At 42.4% G+C, this 26,325-nt stretch overlaps 4 protein-coding genes and 2 non-coding genes across 6 annotated transcripts; 5 read left to right on the forward strand and 1 right to left on the reverse strand.

The window, feature by feature from the left end:
- Nucleotides 1-5: 5 nt before the first annotated feature.
- On the forward strand, nucleotides 6-4,451 carry LOC139639210 (T-complex protein 1 subunit zeta-like; the record flags this gene model as incomplete). The annotated part of the gene is made up of 8 exons (XM_071513294.1): nucleotides 6-203; nucleotides 1,427-1,509; nucleotides 1,811-1,907; nucleotides 2,073-2,220; nucleotides 3,011-3,144; nucleotides 3,597-3,699; nucleotides 3,870-3,942; nucleotides 4,065-4,451. Coding segments are annotated over 8 exons (909 nt in total), but the record flags the coding sequence as incomplete, so codon positions are not given.
- On the forward strand, nucleotides 1,145-1,281 carry LOC139639215 (small nucleolar RNA SNORA22). Its single transcript, XR_011694853.1, has one exon. It is a non-coding gene; the product is annotated as a small nucleolar RNA SNORA22 (small nucleolar RNA).
- Nucleotides 2,738-2,874, forward strand: LOC139639216 (small nucleolar RNA SNORA22). Its single transcript, XR_011694854.1, has one exon. It is a non-coding gene; the product is annotated as a small nucleolar RNA SNORA22 (small nucleolar RNA).
- A 2,291-nt stretch (nucleotides 4,452-6,742) lies between the features above and the next one.
- sumf2 (sulfatase modifying factor 2) lies at nucleotides 6,743-9,944 on the forward strand. Its single transcript, XM_071513297.1, has 9 exons — nucleotides 6,743-6,922; nucleotides 7,085-7,235; nucleotides 7,329-7,443; nucleotides 7,621-7,665; nucleotides 8,272-8,422; nucleotides 8,910-8,965; nucleotides 9,055-9,139; nucleotides 9,545-9,686; nucleotides 9,781-9,944. Exons 1-9 carry the CDS (start codon nucleotides 6,859-6,861, stop codon nucleotides 9,881-9,883), a joined length of 912 nt encoding a protein of 303 aa, XP_071369398.1. The 5' UTR covers nucleotides 6,743-6,858; the 3' UTR covers nucleotides 9,884-9,944.
- Nucleotides 9,945-13,322: 3,378 nt separating this feature from the next.
- Nucleotides 13,323-18,944, forward strand: LOC139639211 (BICD family-like cargo adapter 2). Its single transcript, XM_071513295.1, has 6 exons — nucleotides 13,323-13,991; nucleotides 14,802-14,921; nucleotides 15,068-15,226; nucleotides 16,358-16,449; nucleotides 16,634-16,754; nucleotides 18,316-18,944. Exons 1-6 carry the CDS (start codon nucleotides 13,434-13,436, stop codon nucleotides 18,706-18,708), a joined length of 1,443 nt encoding a protein of 480 aa, XP_071369396.1. The 5' UTR covers nucleotides 13,323-13,433; the 3' UTR covers nucleotides 18,709-18,944.
- Nucleotides 18,945-21,123: 2,179 nt separating this feature from the next.
- On the reverse strand, nucleotides 21,124-24,936 carry abhd11 (abhydrolase domain containing 11). Its single transcript, XM_071513296.1, has 6 exons — nucleotides 24,780-24,936; nucleotides 24,013-24,148; nucleotides 23,038-23,211; nucleotides 22,592-22,762; nucleotides 21,886-22,067; nucleotides 21,124-21,329 (listed from the first exon to the last, which is right to left on the reverse strand). Exons 1-6 carry the CDS (start codon nucleotides 24,902-24,904, stop codon nucleotides 21,194-21,196), a joined length of 924 nt encoding a protein of 307 aa, XP_071369397.1. The 5' UTR covers nucleotides 24,905-24,936; the 3' UTR covers nucleotides 21,124-21,193.
- Nucleotides 24,937-26,325: the final 1,389 nt, after the last annotated feature.

Raw genomic sequence — 26,325 nt, forward strand, 5'->3', positions numbered from 1 at the left:
CTTACGTTCTGACCTGCAACGTCTCCTTGGAGTATGAAAAGACGGAGGTCAACTCTGGTTTCTTCTACAAGAGTGCTGAAGAGAGGGAGAAGCTTGTGGCCGCGGAAAGGAAGTTCATCGAGGAGCGCGTGCAGAAAATCATCGACCTGAAGAACGCCGTTTGTCCCAATGGAGAGAAGAGCTTTGTCGTCATCAACCAGAAGGTATGGTTATACAGTGAGCTGCACAATTATTTGAACATCAGCACACTTAAAGTATTGGCTCCTTTCATTTTGTTTTACTTACTGAATGTAAAATGAAACGTTGACCATGAGGTTTAAGTGCAGACTGTCAGCTTTAATATGTGGTTATTTTCAGCTATATTGGATGAAAGTCACAGAAATAAAGCCCTATGTGTTCATATTTATCATTCAGAAGTATTTGGACAGATGGTAATGTTGTAATTTCTAGTCTGTACAAACATCTGTGCAGTGATGTCAAGTAGTCTGCAACCCTTAAACTTTACGAGACTATTAATGTTATTGTCAGAGTCTCTCGCCAGGCTGTTTACATTTTAATGTCTCTCTGAAGATTCATCTGTGACTATGCTTGTCTGAAAGTTACTCTGAGGCAATATAGAGTACATGATCTAGATATAATAAAACAAGTAAATTGTAAGTAAGTAAGATTGATAGGATTATAACTTTGGTTGTTTCCCTTGAAATCTTCCCACAGACTTTAAGAGAAAAGATTCTTACCTCACGACTAATACTGTCATGGTGCAAAGTTGTAACTCTCTAGTTTGTCCCATCACATGGACAACTAAGAGACGGTGGCAGGAAAAGGGTCATAAGTTTAATAATAAACTAATTGAAACAATACAGGTTTAGGCCTGAACCCCTAATAAACAACTGGAAACCACAAGGAACACACAGGAAACCACAGGAAAACACAACTCCCTATTTGCACTTCCAGAAAACCTGAAATCCAGAGAGAACCTGAAAAATGACAGCTCAATCTTAATTTTTGCTTTTACCACAGAAGTAAGCAGTATCCTCAATACATTTTCTTTTAGCAGTTTTCTATCCCCGATATAGATAGTGGAATAAACTCAGGCTCTATTTATTGTTACCACATGCTCTAATGCGTTCACCTAAGTTGTCCTTTGCACAGAGAACACCCAAGGATGCTAATGTGGCTCTCCCTGGTCTCCTATATCTGTGCCACAGTAACTCTGATCTGTACCTCTGCATTAGGAGAGCTGCCTTCTCCCCTGTATGTATTCAGCGGATCAGAATAAACTTATGTTACCTATGTTAAAATTCAGGCTTGTTCAAGTACATGATGAATTGGTTCTTGAATTGATGAGCATACATGGCAGCTGTATCTCAGTTCTAATTCATTTTACACATTAATACCTTTTGCTTCTTCTCTTGGTATCCTGCAGGGTATCGACCCGTACTCCCTAGATGCTCTGGCCAAAGAAGGCATTGTAGCCCTGCGCAGGGCGAAGAGGAGGAACATGGAGAGGTAAGAAAAAAAAGTTTGCCCCGTTGCAAATATCACTTGCCTTTGTTTAGTGACAATGGGATTTTTGGGGTTGATAGGCCTTTTGTTTTTGAAATGTATAATAATGATAATGAGTATCTTAAGTCGGTCCCTAAGACAACTGTGTCGCTCCTTAAGTCAGAGTGTGAAATCAACTCTCATTCTGTGTTTGCTCAATTTTGGGAGAGTGCTCCCTGACAGCTGCTTGGGGATTGAGCAAAATCACAGCAAAAAAACTAAATTGAAGGTATGATGACTCATATGTGTCTGTGTTTCTTTGCAGGCTCACCCTCGCTTGTGGCGGCATTGCCATGAACTCGGTTGACGACCTCACTCCAGAGTGCTTGGGACATGCTGGGTTGGTTTACGAACACACACTGGTGAGTATCTGCCTGCGTTTCTCCGTCCTGTTTCATTGACAAAAAAATCTGATCGTTTGACCTCTTGTCTTGAAGTGCATGCGGTCTGCTGACACCTGTTTAGAGCCAAGGCACAGTTGTTAATCAGAATTGCCCCTAATCCTCTTTGCCCGCCCTCTTCCACAGGGAGAGGAGAAATACACGTTCATTGAGAAGTGTGGGAACCCTCGCTCAGTGACCCTGTTGGTGAAGGGACCCAACAAGCACACCCTCACACAGATCAAAGATGCTGTGAGGGACGGCCTGCGGGCGGTCAAGAACGCCATTGAAGACGGTAAGAGACTAGAGGAAGTTTTACAGTGTGTGTCGTTGGGCTTCGTATCTCCCTACAAAGGCTACAATTTTTTTTTTTTTATGCAGTGTGTTGTAGTTAAGTGCAGCAATATTCATAATGATTCAGTTACATCATTGGTCCATTTCAACGTCCTCCAGTTGTCTTTGCGCCCTGCTTCTCCCAGGCCAGTCTAGGGTGGATCCACACAGCTGAATTCAACTGTTTTGGGAACACCAGTTCTCCACTCATTTCTAACAGCGTGTTGCCCTTTTTCCACTCCTGTTTTTGTTCTGATAACATCCCTATCACACAACTCGGAGGTTCTCAAATCCTGGTTCTCGGGACCCAGAGCTACTGGCTAGTCAATTTCATTCACTTAGTGTCCCAGGTCCCTGATTAGACAGCTAGAAGGAAAACTAGCAGGTCTCTGGGTCCCGAGAACCAGGACTGAGAACCACTGGCATAACTAAAATAGTTTCCTATATTCTTGTATATTGGGTATAGTGTATAGTCTCATTTGCACAGAGAACACCCAAGGATGCTAATGTGGCTCTCCCTGGTCTCCTATGTCTGTGCTACAGTGACTCTGATCTGTACCTCTGCATTAGGAGAGCTGCCTTCTCACCTACATGTATTCAGCGGATCAGTACAAACTCGCATCCCACCTCAAGGAGTTTTCAGCAGTGAATCTTTTTTCTCACATTGAGACGCTTCTTGCCTTTACTGAGCTGAGGCAGTCCTAAGTTGTGTACGTGTTTCTGACAGCCCTCCTGTCTCTGTGTGTCTTCAGGCAGTGTCGTGTCTGGAGCGGGAGCGTTTGAGGTGGCTGTGGCGGACGCTCTGGTGAAACACAAGCCCAAGGTGAAGGGCAGAGCCCAGCTGGGAGTCCAGGCCTTTGCAGATGCTCTCCTCGTCATCCCCAAGGTGAGGAGGCACACACAGCGGCTCACTCAGCATAATAAAGCATAAGCCAAACAATAGAAAATGCTCTGTTTAAGATTCAGCATAACTCAGTGGAAAACTACTAATGAAGATACAGTATGTTACAATTGGCCAATTCAGATGTGAGTGAAGGAGCTGTGGCCTTGAGATCAGTGCTGATAATAAGATAATTTAACTGCTAGAAGATGCTTATGAGGAACACTGTTGTTTTCTGAGGAGTTTTTCCTTTTTTGACCAGGTTTCTTTTAATTTGTAATAGAGCACTTCAGTTATTTGTGCTTTGTCCTCCTGATTACAGCCCTGAATTTTAGTCTCTGGCCTTGTTACCCTCTGATCTGAAGTTCATAATTGGAAAGGAAAAATGGTTGATCTACTCATGAGAACCCCTGTTCATTTCATAATGCTCTGCTCTTGTCCCTCTGTCCCTGCTGTAGGTTTTGGCCCAGAACTCTGGCTATGACCCACAGGAGACCCTGGTGAAGCTGCAGACGGAGTATAAGGAGTCTGCTCAGCTGGTGGGAGTGGACCTCAGCACAGGTCAGACCCCCCCTGCACAGTCACGGTGCTTCACAAGGCTGTTAGATATTTGTGTTCTTTAATCCCTATAACCCACTGTGTTCAAAATGCACTACTGGGTTATGGTGCACTTATATCGCAAGCTTGTTATTGAGTTTGATCCTTTTTTTTTTTCTTTTTTTTCTTTGTAGGGGAACCCATGGTGGCAGCAGAGGCGGGTGTGTGGGATAACTACAGCGTCAAGAAACAGCTTCTGCATTCATGGTGAGATGAGTCATATCTGGAGAGCCAAGGACAAACAGAATATTTTAGTTATTTCCTTGATGCATTGTTTCCAATACTCACCGATCTGTCTTTCTTCGTGTCTGTCCCTGTTACTTTTCCAGCACGGTGATCGCCAGCAACATCCTGCTGGTAGATGAGATCATGCGAGCTGGAATGTCGTCTCTCAAAGGTTAAGGGTCAACCGTAGAAGCTGCGGCCGTTCTCATACGCACAGCGATAGTTGTTTACCTGAAGGTTCAGTCAACGCGCTCCCCGCTCTCGGCACGCTGAAGCACCCCAGTCAGATGGACGGCCCACTGTCAACGTCACGGCATCCATCACAGTGTGTGTCAGAAATCATTGTTATGTTTTTTCATGGGTTTTTCATTGATTTGTCAACGCCTCCCTCCAAAATGATTGGTCTATTTATGAGATTTTGTTAAAAGCACTGACCTCTGCCACTCAGTTTTGTTTCTACCCATTAAAAGTTTTCTTGGCTCTTGACGTGAGTTTTGGTGTTTGTTTGTTTTTTTTGTTTTTTTTGAAGGATGAGTGTATGGTGTGAACAGCATTATAGTTGGTTAAAAAGAAAAACAGGATTTGCATGTTATGATGTTGGACAGGTTTGTCAGTGTTGCAAACATAACCAAACTTCAAAAGATTAGAAAACGGAGAATTAACATGCTAATTTTTGATGTCATCAAGCAACACTTTCTGCAGCAGCTCCACTGACATTGTGACTGAGACTAATTTTGTGGACTCAAAATTGGCTTTATTTAAACTAGAAAAGGAATCCATTTTCCTAATAAAGTGCTATCACAGTGTCCATGAAGTCTCACATTCACTGTCAGTGGAACAGCTGCCATTGAAAATCCAGCTTTATACCATTACAGATTAGAATCTTGGTTCTCTATTTCAAGCTATGGGGTGGACTTATTCATATGCACAAGTCTTGACTAACCCATTCAAAATAATGGTACATGCAGTTGAATTTCATACATAAACTCACAAACCAACTGGCCTTTTAACAGAAACGGCCTTTTAACAGAAACAGCCTAATGAATGTTGTAATAAAAATGTGTATGCATGTTACATTTTTTTTGCCCTCATATTTCAAATTATTAAAAATCCCTTGACTAGTTCTAGATTACCTGATAATACATTTCATCTTGTAATGTTGCCATGTTCCTTATTAAAGCAATAGATCATCTTGTCGTCTCTACAGGATTCGCTCAGCACTCTACATTAAAGCATAATAGTAGTCAGTAATTGAACCAGGTGTTGAGCATAGACATACCCACATCTGATCATAACTGATACCAATCAGGCTAACAAAGGTGGCATATATGGAAGTTGTATCCACATCATAGCCAAGTGAAGTTAACACTTGCTCTAGGTATAGTATGTACCACAGGTTGTCTGAGCAGCCAGCAGGAGGCATACAGGAACAAATTTATTATGGGAAAATGTTGGTACTGACACCAGTCTTCAGCTCTGACAAAATATTACATTGGACTTGATTGAGTTTTGGCCTGAAATGTTTGTGAAATGGTGATTGCCCAAATATAGATTTTGCATAGGATACTGAAGTGTGTGTAGTGTCAGTTGTGGTAGGCTACTGGTAATCCGCTCTGCTGTGATGTCTGCAGTTGGACGTGTATTATCTACATTTCTTGCCGTTTTGAACCAAACAACTCTCCTCCAAAGGACTGAACAAATGGTGAAATGCAGAAAGGAGTTTAATATCTGTTACGTTGCTATCTAATAACTGTCTACAGCAAGTTGTACATCCCTTGACACCAGCATCCTTTGTTATTTTCAGGACATGGGCTGAGAAAAGATAATGAACAGTGACCTATTTTCTTTTTCTTCACGTTTGAAACAAGGAGGTTTAAGGTTCCCTCTTTGTTGAGGAGCTCAGGTTTAGTCTGTTTCAACATGCTGAACCTTCCTTTCCTGTGATGAGACCTTTTGGATGGTCTCCAGCCAGTATCAAAGGAGTTTGGGCTGAGGGCCAATTTGATACCAGCTCAGAAACAGGTAGGGGCAGCTTGCTGTTCTTCTAGTCCCTGCATGGCAACACAGAATGAATGTTTTCTCCATATTTAGAGAACTCTTTTGGCTTGATGTGTGATTTTTACCAAACATCCCACCAGTTACATCTATGCAGGGTGAGACTAGTGTTTGTCCTCTCAGATGCTCAGTGAAGACTTGTATTCCTGTATCTGTATATTTATGGATCACAAATGTCTCTCCTTGCAAATGTGTTTCTGTTAAGGTGGGTGGTTCTCTATAGGCTACTTGTTTTCCTCTCTATACAACAACCATTATAGGAAGGTAATACATGATCTTTAATAAGTAATAGGTTTGTCTGACTTTGGCATTTTGGCAAAAATAAAAACAATTCTTCACACTCTTTTTATTTTACTCTCTCCATCTAGACAAATATTCTCTGCTGTTTGATTGCACATTCTCCATCTTGTTCGTCTGACAAGGAAGTTTCATCAGTTGACCTTGTTTCTCATTTTCAACTGTCTTACAATTTAGGGAAGATTTTGGTGATTCACTAAGCACTATGACACGTTTCTGTTTGATTCTATAGTAGACTACAGCATCATGTGGTATAGAGTGTTAAAATTTGCGTTGCCGTTCTTCATTGCAAGCTAGAAAAATGAAAACAACGCTCACTGCAATCAAGTTTTTTTTTTTTTTAGTTGACGCGGAACGTTTGTTCACACGGAATCTTTCTACCGTTGGTCCCGTTTCCCGTCCTACCGTGAAGATTGTCCGACCGAGAAACGACAAAAGATGGAATCAAAGTTGGAGAGAGCTAGCTTTAGTTAACTTTTAAACATTTATGTGTATATTTAAGTGTGTCATGTCAAATTAGTATTCGGTCTAACTTACTAGTCAGCGATGTATGTCAAAGCCGCTTTGTGGATGTCTGCTGTGTCTCTAATCGCACTAACGTTAGTGGCAGGTAAGAAGAGCCGCACAAATAACTTACAAGTCACACAAACCGTTTATTAACATGTTGACTAGCTTTGTTCACCTACTGCAATACAAAGTATGCCATTGAATGAACATCATATAGAAATGGTGGCCATCAGTGACAGTCTGACACCATTTTTCTGTCCCTCAGCAGCTGAAGAGGAGATGGTGAAGGTACCAGGAGGAAAGATGACCATGGGAACAAACGCAGCAGATGGCAGAGATGGAGAATCCCCGACCAAGGAAGTGAAACTTGGACCCTTCAGAATAGACAAGTACCCTGTCACAAATGCTGATTTCAGGTGAAGAAGCTTAACCTGTGATTAGGTCAGTAGATTGTCAGTTATAAATTTAAACTCAATGACTGATCTGTTGGTGTCTGTCATCCACCGCAGAGACTTTGTGAGAGCGCAGAAGTACAAAACTGAAGCCGAGACGTTTGGCTGGAGTTTTGTGTTTCAGGATTTTGTGTCAGAAGAGCTGAAGAGCAAAGTTACGGAGAGGATCGAGGTATTAGAGTTGTTGAAACCACTTTTATTCAGAACATGTGGCTGTTTGCTACACATACACTATTACAATACACTTGTCATGGATTATATGGTTAGCGGTGGTCTTCCATAAGAGTAGCTGGTGAATGACTGTTTCTATGTTTTACTCTTGACTCATTTTCTCATCTTTCCCAACCAGTCTGCTCCTTGGTGGCTGCCTATAGAAAGGGTGTTTTGGAGACAGGTGAGGTCAATTGTTTTGCTTCCATAGTCCATTTTCAGTCATACACATACCTGGGAAAGTAAAAAAAAAAACTCTGTAATGATGCTTATCTCCTCATGTTAAAAGGTTAGAAACATTGTGTGCTGTTTGGACACGGATGATTTTTCAATTTTTTTTGGAGTGTCCTGGATCCTTTTTTCCTGTATTTCCTGTAGGGATGGGATGATATGCTTATCTCACGATTCAATACGCGATATGGGGTTCACAATTCAATACAACCAAGATAATAGATGACAACAAAGTCTGACTGTGCAGATTTGTTTATTTTTGAGCCACAAATCTTTCTAGAAATGGGATTGGCTTGCTAGAATGTAAACAACAATTTAAAAATAATATAATTTTGATGGAGTTCTTGTGAAATTGTGATGGACAAACCGTCTCATATGTGATTACTACAGCAGAATAAAATGTAGCTAATATCACAATTCATTTTTCTGCCCCACGATACACACTGTCACATTTTCGTGTCATTTTATATTGAATTTTGATATATCGTCCCATCCCTAATTTTCTGTGTATCTTCTGCTGCCATTGACTGCCTTTGATTCCTTTGCCTTTGTTGTCCAGCCTGCAGGACCCGGTTCAGGCATTCGGGAGCGCCTGGACTTCCCGGTGGTTCAAGTGAGTTGGAGTGACGCCCAGGCCTTTTGCAGCTGGAGGGGGAAGAGGCTGCCGACTGAGGAGGAGTGGGAGTGGGCGGCACGCGGGGGGCTGCAGGGTACACAGTTTATACACTGAAACCATACACTATAGTGTACTGCCATTCTAATACAGAGTTGTATTAGAATGGCACTTTTTGGACAATCCGTCTCATGCATGCAATTTGATTTAAGACTTAAAAAGTCCTTCATCCTGTCTCCATCACCTTCATGTACTCACACAATCTCCCCTTCATGGCTGAAGTTCATTTAATAGGGTCGGTCAGTAATTGTATTTACCTTGATGCATCTGTTTTATTTCATGGAGGGAGCAGCTCATCCTCATTTTTTGTAAACTTGGTGAATGTCTTTGTTTATCCTGAAATATGAGTAGTGCCTTTTCTGCTACAAGCAGGAAGTCTTTTTATGGAAGTCAAAGAAGAAAGACGGGAAACTACTATTTCTCAGCGCCATGTTCACTAACAGACATGCAATAGACTCAGGATGAGATGCGGTAATTTCTTTGTTTTCTCTCCTCCCATCCCTCTCTTGTGTCTTGTGTTCCAGGCAGGACGTATCCCTGGGGTAACAAGTTCCAGGCGAACCGAACCAACCTGTGGCAGGTCAGCCTACTAAAATAATGCATACTGGAGGTGCAAAGCATGTTTTCCTCCTAACATGCTTTGATATGATATTTCCCTGTATGTTTTAGGGATTGTTTCCAGATGGAGACACTGCAGAAGATGGCTACCATGGCGTCTCCCCTGTCACAGCCTTTCCTCCTCAGAACAGTTATGGTAAATTTCCATCAAACTGTCCTCACTTCCAAGTTATTTGGCCACTTTTGATGCTGTTCAAAGTCACATGAAGTGCAGCCCAAGCAGTTCAAGTATATGAAAACCAGGCATAGCACCTAGTCTTCAAGCATCCAAAACCACCCTAGTATTATTATTTTCACAATGTTGGACAGTTCAATCAGTATTTGTGAACATGACCAACAACCAAGACTCTAAATCTCAAGAAACAGACATTACAGATTAGAGTCTGGACTTTCTGTTTCCAGCTTTAAGAATTATTCATGCTCTCATATCTCGATTGACCTTTTCCTAGGTCGTAGCAAAACCACATGTGAAATCTGATATAGGCTGGATCCTCACTGTGCATTCTTTTAATATCACAATTAAAGTCAATTCTTCGTACAGGACTGTATGACATGATGGGAAACGCATGGGAATGGACAGCCACACCGTTTCCTGGAGCAAATAAAATGTACGTGCTGCGCGGTGCGTCTTGGATCGACACTGTGGACGGATCGGCCAATCACAAGGCACGACTCACTACCAGGCGAGTTATTAGATGCACTGTATTTTCACAGTTTGAGCATCCAGAGAAACTGCACAATAGTCCTGACTAATGGTTATGTTTGTGTGTCATGTAGGATGGGTAACACTCCTGACTCCGCCTCCGATAACCTGGGATTCAGGTGCGCTGCCAGCGATGGACAGAAACAAGGGAAGAAAAAAGAGAAAACAGAACTGTAGAAACAAGATAACAAAAAAGTGAGTGAATGAAGATGATGTTCATTTGAGCTGATGCTGAAGATTTTGAATCAGATAATATTAATGGATCTGATGACTTTGAAGTTGATGGAGGACCGGAGCAAACAGAGGGACCAATTGAATAATAATATCATGAATGTTGATGGTGACACAAACATGTGAGCATAGAGAAATGCTGTATTTCTCCTGTGGAGAGCTCATCATGGAAACCTTTTTTTTATTATTAATTTGATAAAGAATAAAAGTAAAAATGCTAACACATTTAACCAGTAAATAGTGTGAGATTTTGAGGAAATATATTATTTTTAAATAAACTGTGGTAAATGACTGCTGACGTTATGTTTTGTAGTTTTATTTTTCTAAATGCACATTTTAATGTCTCCCCTTCCTGCTGGTTTTTGTCCATAACGCACTATAACAGAAGAGTTTTTGATTTCACCCAGAGACGATCCGGATTGGAACGAATCAAAGCCCCACACAGATCATTTAACTGTCAACACTCATTGGAAATTCTCATTGACTAATTTCACTGCAATATATTAATAAGAAAATCCTACATGTAGCGTCTTTAACATTAAATATTGTAATGAAGTCTTTAGCATGCACACAACACCAAAGGGAAGAAATGGGTCACTCACTGATTGCCAGCATTGGTATTCCACATTCCACACACTGGGATCTGTCTTTTGTGTGTTTTTATGTGACCAGAGAGTAAATAGGACCTTCCTATAAATAGCAATGGGAGGTGGGGGGCTGATGGGCTTAGTCATGGCCTCCTCTAATGCTGCCTTTGTCCGTTTCTTTACTTTCTCATGAGTGGCTGAATATTCAGCGGCAGTTTGGATTGACTGATATAAATTGGGACTCATAGGAATGGAACGATTGTGTCAAACACCACAGATAAGCAGCATTATCAGGTCTCCATTCATTTTCTTTGTCAAAATATCAGGTTATGTACATATTAGCCTGCCTTTTTGCTGTTCTTAAGACATTAACAAGTACTTTTCATCTGATTATACAATCAATGGCAAAGAGATTGTGCTTGTGGAGCTGACAAAGTAAAACTGGCAACTTTCTTGTTCTAAAAGTAACAGATGGGAAAAAATTAACATCAGGTAAAGTCATTTTGGCTGGAAAAACGGCAAAGTCAAATATGTTAGTTAGTAACCCATCAACAACCCTGGGCTCTTTCTTTGAGCCCTAACTGCAGCCTCTTGCATTTCAGTGGGATTGATCTATAGATATGAATCTACTGTATAATGCATTAATAGTGTGTGTATACATTTGTGACCTGCAGAAACAAATTCCTCTCAGCCTAACAGACTATGACGCCTTAAGACTTTGCCCCAAGAGTTGGTTTCACACCCCCAAAGTGATAATATAATAGCATATAAAAGTTATGTAAAGAATAAGAAGATACAAGTTTTCCAACTACATTAATATGTTTTGTTTACTAAAAAAAAAGATTATCAATTGGTGGAGATGAAAAAGGCAACCAGGTTATAAAAAAACCCCAATTTTGCTTGTAGAAGGTGATTAAATCTCCTATCTAAAAAATACAAAAAAAAAACAACAACCAAAAAACAATCTAGTAATGGATGAGGATCACGTGCACTAAGTCAGGTGTGAGCTATGTACCGCCACACGTGAAAGACACACACACACACACACACACAGACACACATACACTCTAAAAGACGAGAAAGAATGTGCAAAGTGTTAACTGCAAACGTTTTTGGCACACAAGCTTGCAGGTGATTGGAAGGGAAACGCTTAATCCGCAATTCCAAACAGCAACAACTGCCAACCACTCCCCACTGGAGCAGAGAAACACTAGTTATACAGAGGCAGTAAATACACAGCCAAGTGCAAGAGCTTCTCTTTTAATCCAAAATATGCAACGACAATACAGAATCTAAAATACGCAAAACAGCAGTCAGCATTGTAAAAGAGAAAGAAAAGGAAAACAATTAGTGTAACTGACAATAAAACACTTCCATAGTTTTAGTCAAGTTATCTCAGAAGGCAGAGAGCCGTCCTACTTCAGAGAGTTCATTTTACCCTCATGCCAGGGTGAAACTCGTCCTTCTGGGAACTGCTGCTTTGGGACAGTAGGTGGAGCCTTGGCTGCAACCATCGCCGCTCACACCATCCTGCACATGTCTACAAACAGTCATTTAGACCAGACCTGTTCTCCCTGCTGCACATCAGCAGCTCTGACTATTCAACTTCAGTCTGATGTGTGGATGGGTCACAGACTTTCAATATCGTTATATATGATGATATGGCTCACATATGCAAAATGACATGTTCAATAATCAAATTAATGTTCATCCCATTGAACCGAACAGTGATGTTAGGTGTAATATCAAACAAAACTGAAATTTTCAAATAACATTCCTTGTAGTAGTCAAGCTATCTGCACACCTTCAAAGTCTTCTTGGCAGGTACAAAGGGATAAAGACAGGACTAAACAGAACAGAAAGATTCCATGCACACTGCCTTGCAATACACAGCGTTTTATTGCTGAGCTTTCAGCCTTAGGCCATCATCAGAGCATCATCAATAACATTCCTTAAAATGTTTTGTACCCCATTTTGTCAGAGTTTTTAAATGAAATGTGCTTGTTATCATCAATTTAGACAGCAGAATTGTGTCACGATGTCCCAAAATCTCCATATCATCACGATATGTTTCCACTGAAAGACGATAAACGATAGTATTGAATTATCGGCCAGCCCTGTGTAAGGGCTTTGCAACTAAAACTGACCTGTCTTTGCATGCCATAGCTAAATTAGGGGGAATGACTACAACAACTGACATTTTTCTCAAAATGTTTTAACCCAATACTAAAAATACACCAATGAATAGTTGACAGTCGGTGCTTTTGACTCATCTTTTGACTCATCAGATGAGGAAATTTCCCATTTACAGCAGTTAGGGCCAGTTTCCCTTCACTGTCCAGTTGCCCTTGCCTCTGACTGTAGATGAGTTTGTTTTTGCTCTGTCCTCCTGTCTGTTGTCTTGTCGTCTCTACCTGTTCTCTGCTCTGTGGAATGGAGCTGCATGATAAAAGAGCAGTCTAAAACAGGAACCGTGCGTCAGGCCCCGCGTAATTTATCAGGGACTGTGTGAAAGGATCAAAGGGCCTCCTCCCTCTGCTGCCCTCCAGCTCTGGTATGTTTGGACGTCGCGTCCAGGCTATTGTTGCTGTAACAATTTTTAAAAAAACAGAAGGGGAGGAAGAAAACCCAGACGGGTGGGATGAAGGCTCAGCCTCCAGTGACATCACATCGCGTTATGTCGCGTCAGGTCCCTGCAAAGACGCACAGGGTTCAGGAAAAACGAGTTGGGAGACATTCTGTTTCTCACCCTCCCTCCTCCCCCTTTTTTCTTTCTTCCTCTTACTCAGTCTCGCTCATCCTAATCGCCCAGCTGACAGAAGCCTCAGATGGTTCTCTGAGGTTTAACTGAGTCTACTTCTGCCTGTATCTTCACCTGAATCTGCCTTGTTGGACCCGTAAAGCTGACCATGGAATACTCTCTGCCTTTCTCGGTCCTGAACGAGAGGCTGAGACCTCGGGTCAGCGCTATGGAGCAGCTCTGCTCCTCTCTCCACACGCTGGAGGAAAGACAGCCGGGCTCACTGAGGAGCAGCTCTTCAACTATCAGATCTACAATTCTGTCTAGACAACCAGAACCAAAGGATCCTGTGATCACTACAGAGCCAGAAGAACCAGAAGAAGAGGCAGAGCAGGAGGATTTGGTCTCTGATGAGTTAGAGGAAGGTGCTGATCTGCTTATAAGCCAGTGTCCGGTCCCTTCTCTGAACTTAACAGATATGACTTCTGTGGGTGAGGAGGAGCTGGATCAGGAGAGCAGCAGCCCCTCTCAGACCGAGGAGAGCGACAGTCCGAACGATCTGACCACAGCGGGGAGCGGAGAGAGTCCAGAGCCAGCAGCGCGGGACGGTGAAGATGGGAGTCCGTCCAGGAGGCGCTACATAGACATAGACGGGACCTTACCGGACCTGATCAGGAGTGGCAGACCGCTCAGCAGACGCAGAACACTGGGACCCGTCTCAGACACAGTATGATAACAGTCTTTGTGTGTGTGTGTGTGTATGTGTGTATTGAGCAAGTGTGTGTTTGACATGGGAAAAAGGCTAGTTTTCTGGAGGTGGGACAAAAGATTAGCTCCTTGTTGATGCTTACATATACTTTACATATACAGCATATTTTAAATGGATTCTCCACTAACAGGATTAATATCATAGGTAATGAAACCTGTTACACATGTAGGAGAAAATCTCAACTGTCACTTGGAATATCAAACTTGAAAAAGGACAAAATTTAAGATGTAAGGTTTTTCTCAGGACTCTCAACGTTGCACCAAGACAAAAATGCCCCTCAGTATTAGGAAGTATGACCAAAATCAGTTTGATGTTATGACGTCAGAGACCTCAAACCAGAACGGAGCCCAGTCAGCCGTGCGCTGGTGTGTGATTTAACACAGCGACACATTATCACTTGATGATGACAGGATATGATTTGTGGTTATGAGTGTTAGCTGGGAAAGATTGTGTGGGTGTGTCTGTGTCTGTGTGTGTGTGTGTGTGTGTCTGTGTCTGTGTGTGTGTGTGTGTGTGTGTGTGTGTCTGTGTGTGCTGAATATCATTTCAGCCGGTAAGACTGGATTTGTCTTCTACGGTTTCACCCAGGAATGTAGATTATCAGGGTTTCTATTTACACTACGTTAAAATGTCCCGATACAGTGTTTTCCATGTGCGTGTATGTGCGTGTGTGTACGCGGAAGTGTGTCTGGCTAAAAGAGGTAAAATGGCTTTTTAAAATGTAATGACATATTTACTTGTGGTGTGTGTGTGTGTGTGTGTGTGCAGCTAAAGGAGGTACGCAGAGAAGTGGAGCTGTCTCGGAGGCGCAGTCTCAAGCTTAAGGCCCAGGTGGACAGACTACAGGAGAGCAGAGATGGACCAGGATGGAGTCAACACAGAGAGAGGGTAAAACACACACACACACACACACACACACACACACACACACACACACACACACACAGAGCAAACCTATGAGGACATACGTCTACGGAGCTCTTTAAGATTTTGATGAAAACACTTATTTTAATTCATCTATGTTTTCACTCCAGGTGACAGAGGAAGTTCTGTCAATTCTGAGGCTGCTGCACCCGCTGACAGAGCCGGAGTCCGGTCCAGCTGAACCCTCTGCTGGTGAAAACCGCCTGGACACCGCGCTCAGCCAGCTGCAGAGTGCGGCCCGCAAGCTGGCCATCAGCCACACCAAACAGGTCAGCACAAAGCCTGGGCGCATTCAAATCAAGTTTACCCTCGATGTTATCGCCGCAATCTCAGTCCGCATTGATCTTAGTGGGGAAGTTATTCAGAGGAGTGCTTGCTTTTCACACGCTAGTGCAAATACGGGAAAAGTGAGATAAATGGGGCTAATTCTGTTTGTGTAGAAGTGACACTAATGGAACACGGGGTGAGATTGTGGGTTAGGCAGGAGAAATGAGGGGGACATTAGGGTGTTTCACTGTTTTCCTTTTTTTTTTTTGCTTTTATGCTTCCATGCAATTGCTGTGAAAATTATAAATTGTTGTAAAAACTGGAAAAAGTCTCAGATACCAGGACTGTCATTTTTTTACTCTACATTCCTCAATAAAAAGTTTAAACAAAAAAAAGAAGAAATTACACTAATTACAGGGCAAAAATCTCCACTGAACAAGTCAATTAATGTTACATTGAGTTACATTAAAGTATTAGTTTTCTTAAATTTTCTAGAATCAAATCACATTATCTTGATACAAGTGGTGGGATCTGCCTTATTTCAAGATGTTGTCACTTGAAAATTACGGAAAAACAAGTGGAACTGCATTGGACGCAAGTGCAATTATTTCACCCCAGTGGCAGATTTTTAAGACTCTACTACTACAGCTCATTTAATACTATTATATTAAATGACTTTTTGGCAGTGTAGTGCAGCAAGAAATTTCTGCTATCGACAATGTAAGTCAGTATCTGAAACCCAGAATAAACCTTGAGGCCAGAACATATAGACAGTAAGTTTCAGGGAAAAGGCAGCTGAGCCCTCGGGATGAAGCCACTTATCTTCCAGCTGAGCAGAGATCCTGTCCCTGAGCTGAACCAGAACTCCTCCTCCCAGGTATTTAAGCTCAGCAATGTGGCCTGACAAGTTTAGGGGTGACAATAACAACAAGTAGAGCCTTTGTTGTAGTCATGCCGGGCTAGAGAAGAGCCAATGGAAAGTCAAAACGTGCGTGATAGACTGCGGTTAGGTGTAGTCTACTCTTTTCAGGCCGACAGACACATAGACAGGCAGAGTGAACACAGGTAAAAAGTGCCATCAAAGCTTAACCTGACTCTCCTTCACATTCTGACTTGCTTTATTGTTCACTCAGGAGTTCAAATCTGGAGTGGCAAAAGGTAACGGAGAGGAGGACAGTGCTATTCTACAGCAGGCGCTACGGGACAGAGATGAAGCCATGGAGAAGTGAGCACCCATACACACTCACACACACACACACACACACACACGCCACACACACACACTCACACTCACTCACTTCCTCTAAATAGCAGATGAATCAGGATAAAAGGAAGTAGGGAAGCTCCCTTGCGAAAGACATTGAACTATTTTCGAGGAATGTGTCATTCTTTATGTTTCTGCCGTACAGAAAAAAGGCGATGGAGGCCGAACTCCTGCGCAGTAAGACGGAGATGATGTTGCTGAACAACCAGCTGCTGGAGGCCGTGCAGAAACGTCTGGAGCTGTCGCTGGAGCTCGAGGCCTGGAAGGTAAGACTGGAAGTGATGAAGGGAAGGGGGGAAAGGAAGAAGGAAAGGCTGAAGTGCTAATTAGGAGCCTAATGACGGTGCTGAAGGGTTAGGGTTAGGGTTTAAAATGTGGAATATTGAAAGGGAATGTTATAAACTAGAAATGATGGGAAGAGGGCAGGGAGCAGAAGGGAAGGCAGCAATATTCTGACATATGGGACTCAGCCAGAGAGGGCGTTAGTCTGGAAAATGAGTTCTTACTAATTGGAACAACAGCAATTACACACGGACAGCAGAACACACACACACACACACACACACACAACTAGTGTTAAAATATACACACATTACATGCACAGTGTACAGTGTATTCAGCCATTATGACCAGCTGGTTATCTTGGCTTGGTTTTTAAGCCTGAGGCCCATGTGTCCATCTGCTGAGCGACTCGTGCACTGCAGGGTTAAACTGGGATGACACTGCACAAGTTCACTGGCAGTGATAGCAGGATCTGCTTCAGTTATACATGCTGGATCTGAACTGATCTGGATCAGGGTCAGATCGATATATATTGAGCCGATATTGGCCTTTTAATAATAATTGGATATCGGCTGTGCAGTCAGTAAACCCTGCAGTGACACCTGCCTCACCCAGCATTAAGGAGCTGCCAACATACCTAAAATATTTTCATCAGCATGGGTTTCAGTGGAGAGTTTCAGTGTCCCACGATGGTCTACATGCTGTTTCAGAGGCTCTGAAGCCTATTGTCCAGGGGAAAAAACTTAATTCTTGTCATTTTTTGGCATAAAATCATCAAATTTAAAGGTACTGAATATTTGCACAAAATATAGGCTGTCGGCATCTTAAAATCCCAAAATATTGATGTTGGCATCAGCCTTCAAAAATCACTATGAGAGAACCCTAATCTGAATATGGATGCTGTCTTAAATGAATAAAAATGTTTGGATCTTGCTGCAAGTCAATGTGATCTGAAAACTAATTTCTTCACAAAGTACTTCCAGCCCCCCTCTCTCCTGCCTATCTCTGCCCACTCAGTGTCTATCTGCCCCCTTCCCCCTGGTGTTATAATTGTCAGTTGCTTATGTTTATCACTACTCATTTGCTCCATTTTTATTTATGAATTTCTTTGGTGTATCCAGTTTCTATTTGCTGCTGCAAAAACTCTATTTCCCCATGGGGATCATTAAAATTTCCTCCTTTACTTGCATTATAGGGACACAGATATATTTCTTATATCTGCTGTCTGTGTGCATTGACATAACCTTTGCACTCCTCAATACTGGTCACTTGCAAAGTTTGATTTAAGCTTATTCTACAGTTGCACTCGTAAGTTGCTCTAGAAAAGAGTGTCAACTTAATACTTAAAATGTAAATATAACATTGGACCACACTCTCGCAGGTTAAAATCTGGCTCACCATCTTTGTCCCGTCATACCCTCACTCTCTTTCCCATTTTTCCTCTCACTGTATTCCATTTGCTGTGCAATAAAGCAGAGATTCCAGATTTTTTTTTTAAAGTTACTGCGTCTCGCTAACCTGTGTGTTTTCCTCGGCTCGTCATAGGAGGATGTTCAGCTGATCCTCCACCAGCAGCTCCAGAGTCAGCAGCAGGCGGAACAAGCCCAGAGGAAGCCGTCCCGTCTGGGTCTGCTGAGGAGAAACAACAAGCCCCTCGTCCAGAGACCGACCTCCTTCCCTCTCCCTGCTCCCGCTACTCCCTCAACCAACACAAACCAAATCTTCATCACCAGACCTTCCCTTTCCAACACTACGACTCCCAGATCCGCCCCGGCTCCGGCTCCGGCTCCAGCCCCCAGCCCTCCTGCTCCTGCCGCCCCCCATCGCAACTGGAGGGACCGGCTGAGGAGGGGCAAGAACAGTCGTCAAGGAGACCAAGAAGCAGCGGGGCAAGAGGGCAAGGATGAGGATGGGTTCCAGGTCGTATCACTGGACTGAAACAGTGATACATTGCAGCGAGTGCGTTCATGCTGATGTCTTAATGTATTCATGGGAACAATTTGTGTGAAAGTATAACTGCGGTTAAGATTGAGCCATATAATTGTCTAATACTGTAAAAATTCACTGCTGATTTGCACTTAATTTTCTGAATTTTGTCTGTGCTAGCGGGCATATTGTTGTACAAAAATGTAATATATGTAATTCTGAACTGAAAGCCTTACTTTAAAAGCTCCTTCAGATGTCTTGCTGAGTCAGAGCGTATTTATTTTTATCAGGGACACCAAGGGACTGTGTCACCAAGTCCCAAACCTTCAAAATCTCTTTGGTCTGCACTTTTGTTATTTTAAAGATTCAATAGAAAAGGCATCCACATTCAGTCAAAATTTTTCCATTTTATTGTATATCAGTAATAGATTTTGTACATTTTCAATAGATAATGTATATCTAAATAATTCACTCATATGCATCTCGCACACATTTAAAATTTCTATATGCCATTATCTAGAATGAATGTCATTACTGTGGCAATGTTTTCAACAAACTCAGACGCATATAGCACAGCAAACTCACACCTGAAGACAAAAGAGAAAAGGCATGCTCATAGTAAAATACAATGCACAATCCTGATCAGATTATTACAGTCTTCAAACATCATTTCAATGTGACTCAATAAATTAACTTTACTATATAGTCAATATACTCTTTGACACATTCTTGTCCCACAGCAAGACGACAGACACTGATGCAGGATCTGCATCCAAATGCCACTGCTAACGCCCCACTGGTCCATTCATATTGTGCAACAGGAGAAATCTGACCAGCGGCCAGCGGTTGAGATGGATAAGGGGGTTGCCTGGCTACTGTACTGGAGCACTCGAAAAGGGATGAAATAAGGGAGAGTTTCACTCAAATCAAAGCTGATTATTTAAAGTCTTTTAGACCGGGTATTCACATAAAATGATAACAGCATAAAACACTGATTGAGTTCAATATTTAGCGCCATAAAGGGATATACAAAATTGAATGCATGCAAACCCTAGCCAGTTAGGATTCCCTGTGATACAATTCACACAGATCTGGCAACCCAGCTGCCAACCTCCATTCTGCTTGTTATTATTGTAGAATAAAACTTTTTATCAAGTTTTACAGAGATGAAAAAGGAGCTCTAGACAAGTGAGGCACATACAAATATACAACACCCTGCTTACTCAGAAAACACAAACATGGCAGTTTCACTATTTGACCGTACTTTTCCAACTTGTGGGAACAGAAATGATGTCATTAACACTATTACGATTAGATTACAATGTACATTGTTGCAGCATATATTTGTCACATACCCATATAGCCTTGCGCTTTAGTTGTGTACATAGATAAGTGTGATACAGATAATAAATCTGAGTAAAATGTTTTTCATCAAAACACTGAGTAGATTGACCAAATACATAGACACGACAGCAATAACAACATGGCTTTTTACCAGACAGAGAGAAGCAGAATAACGGTATAATAGAGTATAATAACTAGAATATACAGTTGTAACCTGAGATATTCAGGAGACAGCTTGACAATACTGCACTTGGGAGTTTCAGCTTGGTTCTTATTGATGTAGTTGTTGGCATAAAAATATAGCCAGCTTTCTCAATGACATCGAGTTGTGAAAGAGAAACCAACCTCTAAATCCTCAACTCTGACATAGATACACCGAGGAGAGGATATGAGAAAAAAAAATATTATTTCCAGACCAAAATACTAAACATACCACTATTAACAACATAAAACAGTGTTTCTAAAACAAGCAACTGTACACACACAGTCTGCATTACAGCCTTCCTGCAGAGCTAGACACGTCCCCTCAAATATGATACCAAATGCCCTCGTGAAAAGGAACAATTTTTGCTTCAAAGTTCACATGCTTGACTTCTCATCCGTATTTGCTTTTGTTCCAGTACTGTCAAGGATTTCAGATCCAAAACATCTCGTCGTTGATCCATTGTGGCAGCCCCAGATTGTACTAGCCAAAAGCCAATTTTTCTATGATAATGGCATAAATCTATTTGACATAAAGAATGGTACTGTGCAAATGAGAGATTCTTTGGATTAGTAAGTCATCTCCAAAACATTTCCCTTATGTTAAAATGAAAACATATTCCTACTGTTGTCTACCTACCAATCTATAACTCAAATGCACATATAAATCTAGAAACCAACCGATCTAGCGACACCACCTCTCTGCCACAGAGACTGAACAAAATAAACTTCTAGACATCTAGGCTACACGTTATTTTTCAGAGCATTATAAGGTAAGATCTGACTGCATTGACAGGGTGAGTTTGGTCCAGGATTGGTGAATATTAGCATTGTTAATGGCTCCACCTGCTCCTGCTGAAGCTGCTTAATTCTCACCACCAGTTTCAGGGAGGGAACCCTCTGAGAGACGCTGAGCGCAAAAGTTCAGCGGGAAGGAGGAAGTAGGAGGAAGCTAGGACTGGAGGAAGGATATGATGGAGCTGATGAAATCTAAGGGTTTATCTGCATGGATCCAATGGCTCGCGTCCGGGATGTACTGGATGTCAGCGGTAGGGAACAACCTCTGGATCTCTGGGTAATCCTCGGAGCTGCAAGAGAGAGAACAAGAACAAGAGAACATTTTCATATCTGAAATACAACAGAGCCATTCATACATTCACTGACAGTTATCACTAATTACCAGACATAACATGAACTGATTAAAGACCCCATGAAGTGGCATGGAGAGCGTAGTTTGCTTCCATGCAGTGACGTATTTCCAAATAAAACAGAAAGTTAGCGTGGAAGCTTCAGTTGGAGGCACTTATTTGAATATCGCAGCAACGGGCGCATCAATGTCAAATCCACTCAGATCAAACATGGACAGCAGTCTACATTCGATTGTGGAGGAATATTCTCCGCCTCCGTCACCTGTTGCTTACCGGAAAGAGGCAGTCTGTTAATTTGGATATAAAATTTCTAGAAAACAAACATTTTTTGTCTTTTTTTGGCCTGTATTGGCGAATATGTGTACACTAAGTCCAGCAGCATCGGCAAACAGGTAAAAAAAGTTATTTTCCATTTCATGGGGTCATGGTGTTGTAAATGGTGATGTAAATAACTCTGTCCATGTGTTTGCACAATGGCAGTCTGTGGTGTTTGTACCTGATGTAAGCAGAACTGGCTCCACCCAAGAACAGTGTGGGTCCCTCGTAGGTTGTGTCGAAGCTGGGGAAGCTCATGATGTCATCGAGGTGCGCCGAGATGGCTTCCAAGTTGACTCTCCAGGCATAGTGGCCGTTCTGCTCCACCAGGTTGGTCAGCAGGAACTGACGCACTGAGCGCTCCTGTTGAAGGGAAGGACGGTACATGACTAGACTTATTAAACACACTTAATTTTAGATTCAGTCTGTGTCTATAAGATATCGACTTAAATATCTAATTCTGGAAACTCCTTCTCAAGAGAGATTAAGTGCCGCTGTGAAGCCATTTGGAGAGCACAGCAGAGGAACTGATCACTCCTGACAAACTACCAAGGTATTAATGGAAAAAGCAACTTTCATCCTTGGTTTCAAGGATTACAGAACACAACTGAGATAGGAGTCCTTCACACTGTTCTTGCTCAACCACAGATTATTACAAAACAAACATTTTGGCTCAAACAAACCTTCCTCAGAGTTAAATGTTAGTTTTGTAATAAACTGTAGTCATGCAAGAACAGTGTGTGGGACTCCTCTTCCAATTGACTTCATCCCTAAGCTGACGCACCTGTGCTGAAACCTACTGGATGTCTGTTTGTCACAAGGATTGCAGCACAGCCTACATGTACCTATCTCAGATCTGTAAGCACTGAAGGAAGAGGAGTCCTCACCTTGACCAACTTGCGCAGCTGGTCCTCAGCCATTCGTCTGGCGGTGGAGCGCGGCAGGTCACTGGAGACCTTCATCTCCTGCATGGCCTGGATGTAGTAGCGGAAGTTGGTGCGGGTGGTGGACTGTGCTGGACTGATGTCCACTACCACCAGCCTCTCCACTAAACTGGGCTGTGGGCAGGGATGGATGGGGGAAGGGGAAAAAGAGAGAGGAAAAGTGTGAAAGAAAGAGAAGGAAGGATGGAGGAAGAAAGGGAAGGAGGAAAGGAGAGAAGTGAGTGTGGAGAAAGAATGATAAAGTGGAATGAGGACAGTTGGGGTTGACATGAAGACAAGCAGAAAATGATGAGTTAAGAGAAGAAGTGCAGTGAGAAGGGTTAGGTGACACCCAGTGATGGGACTGAAGCATCATGATAAATTCATGATGACATTTTGGGACAGCTTACCTGCGTAAGGGCAGTCGTCATGGCGACTTTCCCTCCCATGCTGTGCCCAATCAGGACGCACTTCTCAATATGCAGCTGTGCGAGGAGGTGTTTCAAATCACTGGTCATTGCCTCATAGGTCAGCACGGGGCTGTGCGTGCTGTTGCCATGGTTACGAGCATCTATGGTCAGCACCTAACTGGACAAAGGACAGTTAGTACACTTGGGATGGGGGGAAAAGAGGGAACGGATGAGGGAGACAAAAATATAGTCAGTTAATCATCTGTTTGCCCCAACAGTGCCAGTGATTTGACACTGATCATACTGATGGTCACAAGAGAGCAGCTTTGAATATTGTGGTTTACTCATACACATGCTGGTGTGACAGATTCATAAATGTCCAATTGGCAAGTCCAAGTGCACTGTTAGTCACTTTTTATAATCACAAGAAAGCAAAACTGTAAAAATAAATATTAACAAATGTCTTATTTGTCTATTTGCTCATTGACACACTCAACACTACAACTAATGCGTACAATAGAGACTTTGACTTGATGCTGGATTACAATGCTGAGAATAAAACAAACAGAAAAAAGCCCCAGAAGGAACACAATCAGACCTCTTGTGTGTTTTTCTAAGTAATTATGTCAACAGCATCCTGTATCTTGTAATTGCACATTACATTAGGAAGGTAATTACAATGTAATTACAGTCAAATCTAAGCGCAAAGGCTGCATTGTGCACATGTGGTGATGAGCTTTAAATAAGCAAAAAGGCAGGGTATCTACGCATGTTAATATTTGTTACAGCAGTGCCAATAGCAGGGAATTGTATCAAAGGACTGGCAACACACTGGTTGATTTTCAGTACATTCCCATGCCTGCTTTTTATAAGTAGCCTATTGTTATGCTGCTGAGAAACCATTTAGAGAGATAAAGATGCGTTGTGTTACTGTTGCAACAACAGGCATGTACTATGTCTTCACCACTGCATTACCTTCCGGCCTGTCCGCTGCACCAGGGACTTGGCTATAGAGTGGAAGTTGGACTTGCTGCCAAAAAGGCCATGCAGGAACACCAGTGGAGTGCTCTCTCCCTTCCCATCGAAGACATCATAGGTCAAGTTGACTGGGCTGAAAGAGCAAACAAATCTTCATTAGTTAGGCTCTCCTCTGAGATGTCTGTGGTGAGATTTGTCATCACTTGGATGAGAAGACACAAATCTCATATAATTTTGTTGACAGGCGTATAATAAACCTTCAGGGCAAGGCAGGCGTGGCAACCTTGGGGTTCCCTTCCCTGCCGACACCCATTGAAATAGACATCTTTAACAGCTGATATAGACACCCAACAACATAATTACACCAACATCCGTGACAGCACCATTTCATTGCCATCAACTACCCCAGTAAAAAGATAAATCAGAAACAGACGGATAGAGCCCATTTGTAAAACCCTCTTTATCAACTGCGAGTCAAGCTCTCGGCGTGCCAAATGTAGGAGCTACAGCCCGGCTGTAGGTTAAACTGCTTGCTAACTAGAAGCCTGAATGTCATCTAAATAGTGTAAAGTTAGCCGTTAACATGGACGCCCATTTAAAGGATGCAGCCGTGAAAAAGTAACAAAATCCATTCGCGAAGTTTTCGCTGCTGATAAACACTGAGATGTCGAGCCATCGTTTGCACCCAGCAGCACCGGTATACGCTGCATTAGCCCAGCTAAAGCACAGAGGGCATTAGTTAGCCGGTCGGCTAGCTTTGCTACCTGGATGAGCTGGATGCCCGCACCATCGCAGGCACGCCGCACACATCCTGCTGTCCGGTTACAAAACGACACGACGGCCGCCCGGTTAGCAGTCCTCTCTGGATTACGCGACACAAAGCACTCATGGCAGCATATGCTCGATTATTCGGAGGTTAAAAAACGGCATATGCTTTTAAAATATGCAGCAATAACCGGAGTAAAATTTGTGAGTATGCATGCACCGCGCCAGGCTCAGAGTTCGGGAATGAGTAGCCTCGGTAACAGCTGATGGTGCGTAATGACGTAGGACGCAGAGATATAGGTTCAGCACGCAAACGTACGTGAGGCCACTGCTTAGGGAGGCACCAGGGGGCCCCAGAGTATTATAATGTGAGCCACTTAGCACTCAGAAATACATTTGAGTTTACATTTACATTTTGGGAAAATAGCTGAGGGCGTTCAGTGTCTTGCTCAGGAATAGTTCATGGCTGTTGATGAACATGCACTGAGTTTGTACAGGGATCTAACATGTGACCCTTTTGTAACAGGGCAGTCTCTCTGACCGTTCAGGCCACTCTACCACCACAGAGAAACCCTCAAATATGAAAACCCCTCATGAAAACATTCAAGATCTAAGGTCGTCAGCTGTCAAGAGCTGAAAGGCCACATTCAAAGGGGGAAGCTTTTGCAGTCTCAGCCAGTTAGATAGTGAAGGAGCCCAGTGAAGTTGGCAGGCTTGATCACTTAGTTAATCCTTTAAAGTATCTTTTCTGTCTTTCTCATCTCCACTTGCAGGAAAACACCTCTCTAGTCAGCCACAGCTCAACAATACTGAAGAGAAGAAGGCATTTTTATTGTGGAGTTATATGGATGAAACCATAATTTTATACATTTATGAAATAATGCTTGCTAATGGTTGTAGATTATGATTTCATCACTCAGATCACACTCAATGATGGACTAAATTGTCCATTAATTTAACTAAACACTTTGTGGATTTGGGAGGCAAAAAAAAGCATCCTAATTAGATAACATTACTGAGTTTGATTAATCCAGTGAACTGCATCACTCATTATAATTGATTTTAACGAGAAATAGCTGCTTGCATTTTCAAAGTGCCTCCCCAGTCCACTGTGTAGGCTTAGTATTGACCCAGTAGTTTGAGGATTTGCTGGCCTTCAATGTCAGTTCAAACATTAACCAGCAGAGAGAGCTGGCCTGCAGTAACAACAAGCTGCAGGATGCAAGTGTGGCTTCACCGTGACACTTCACTTCACAGATGAAAAATATTTTTTCATCAAAGTCATGACTTGAGATCAAGAGACTGGGGTTCATCTCTGGAATCTAAATAACTGTTGATAGGAGGCAAAACGCCCCGTGCTGGAGACATTGTATATCGTTTTCCCACTTTTCTGAGGGAAAGTTAACCTGTTGCTTCTCTGTGGCTCAGTGTTGAGCCTTGGAGTGAGCTCAGGTTTTCTTTGAGATTCTCCTCAAAAACTCAAAACAATCAATATCAGGCAAAATGATCATATGTGCTCATATTTTAATGAACTTATAGACAAAG

The sequence above is a fragment of the Centroberyx affinis genome, unplaced genomic scaffold, assembly GCF_046629955.1.
Source record: "Centroberyx affinis isolate AG114_WGS23_722 - 3 ecotype Tasmania unplaced genomic scaffold, CSIRO-AGI_Caff_v1 ptg006960l_1, whole genome shotgun sequence".
In the NCBI taxonomy this organism is placed as follows: domain Eukaryota; kingdom Metazoa; phylum Chordata; class Actinopteri; order Beryciformes; family Berycidae; genus Centroberyx; species Centroberyx affinis.

Coding starts and splice junctions, on each gene's coding strand:
- LOC139639211 (XM_071513295.1), top strand. CDS start 13,434: ATGGAATACTCTCTGCCTTTCTCGGTCCTGAACGAGAGGCTGAGACCT. Junction 14,922..15,067: donor GGAGTCAACACAGAGAGAGG/GTAAAACACACA, acceptor TTTTCACTCCAG/GTGACAGAGGAAGTTCTGTC. Junction 16,450..16,633: donor AGAGATGAAGCCATGGAGAA/GTGAGCACCCAT, acceptor TCTGCCGTACAG/AAAAAAGGCGATGGAGGCCG.
- abhd11 (XM_071513296.1), bottom strand. CDS start 24,904: ATGAGTGCTTTGTGTCGCGTAATCCAGAGAGGACTGCTAACCGGGCGG. Junction 23,212..24,012: donor TGCAGCGGACAGGCCGGAAG/GTAATGCAGTGG, acceptor TTGTCCAGTTAG/GTGCTGACCATAGATGCTCG. Junction 22,068..22,591: donor AGCTGCGCAAGTTGGTCAAG/GTGAGGACTCCT, acceptor TCCCTTCAACAG/GAGCGCTCAGTGCGTCAGTT.
- sumf2 (XM_071513297.1), top strand. CDS start 6,859: ATGTATGTCAAAGCCGCTTTGTGGATGTCTGCTGTGTCTCTAATCGCA. Junction 6,923..7,084: donor CGCACTAACGTTAGTGGCAG/GTAAGAAGAGCC, acceptor TCTGTCCCTCAG/CAGCTGAAGAGGAGATGGTG. Junction 8,423..8,909: donor GGCACGCGGGGGGCTGCAGG/GTACACAGTTTA, acceptor CTTGTGTTCCAG/GCAGGACGTATCCCTGGGGT.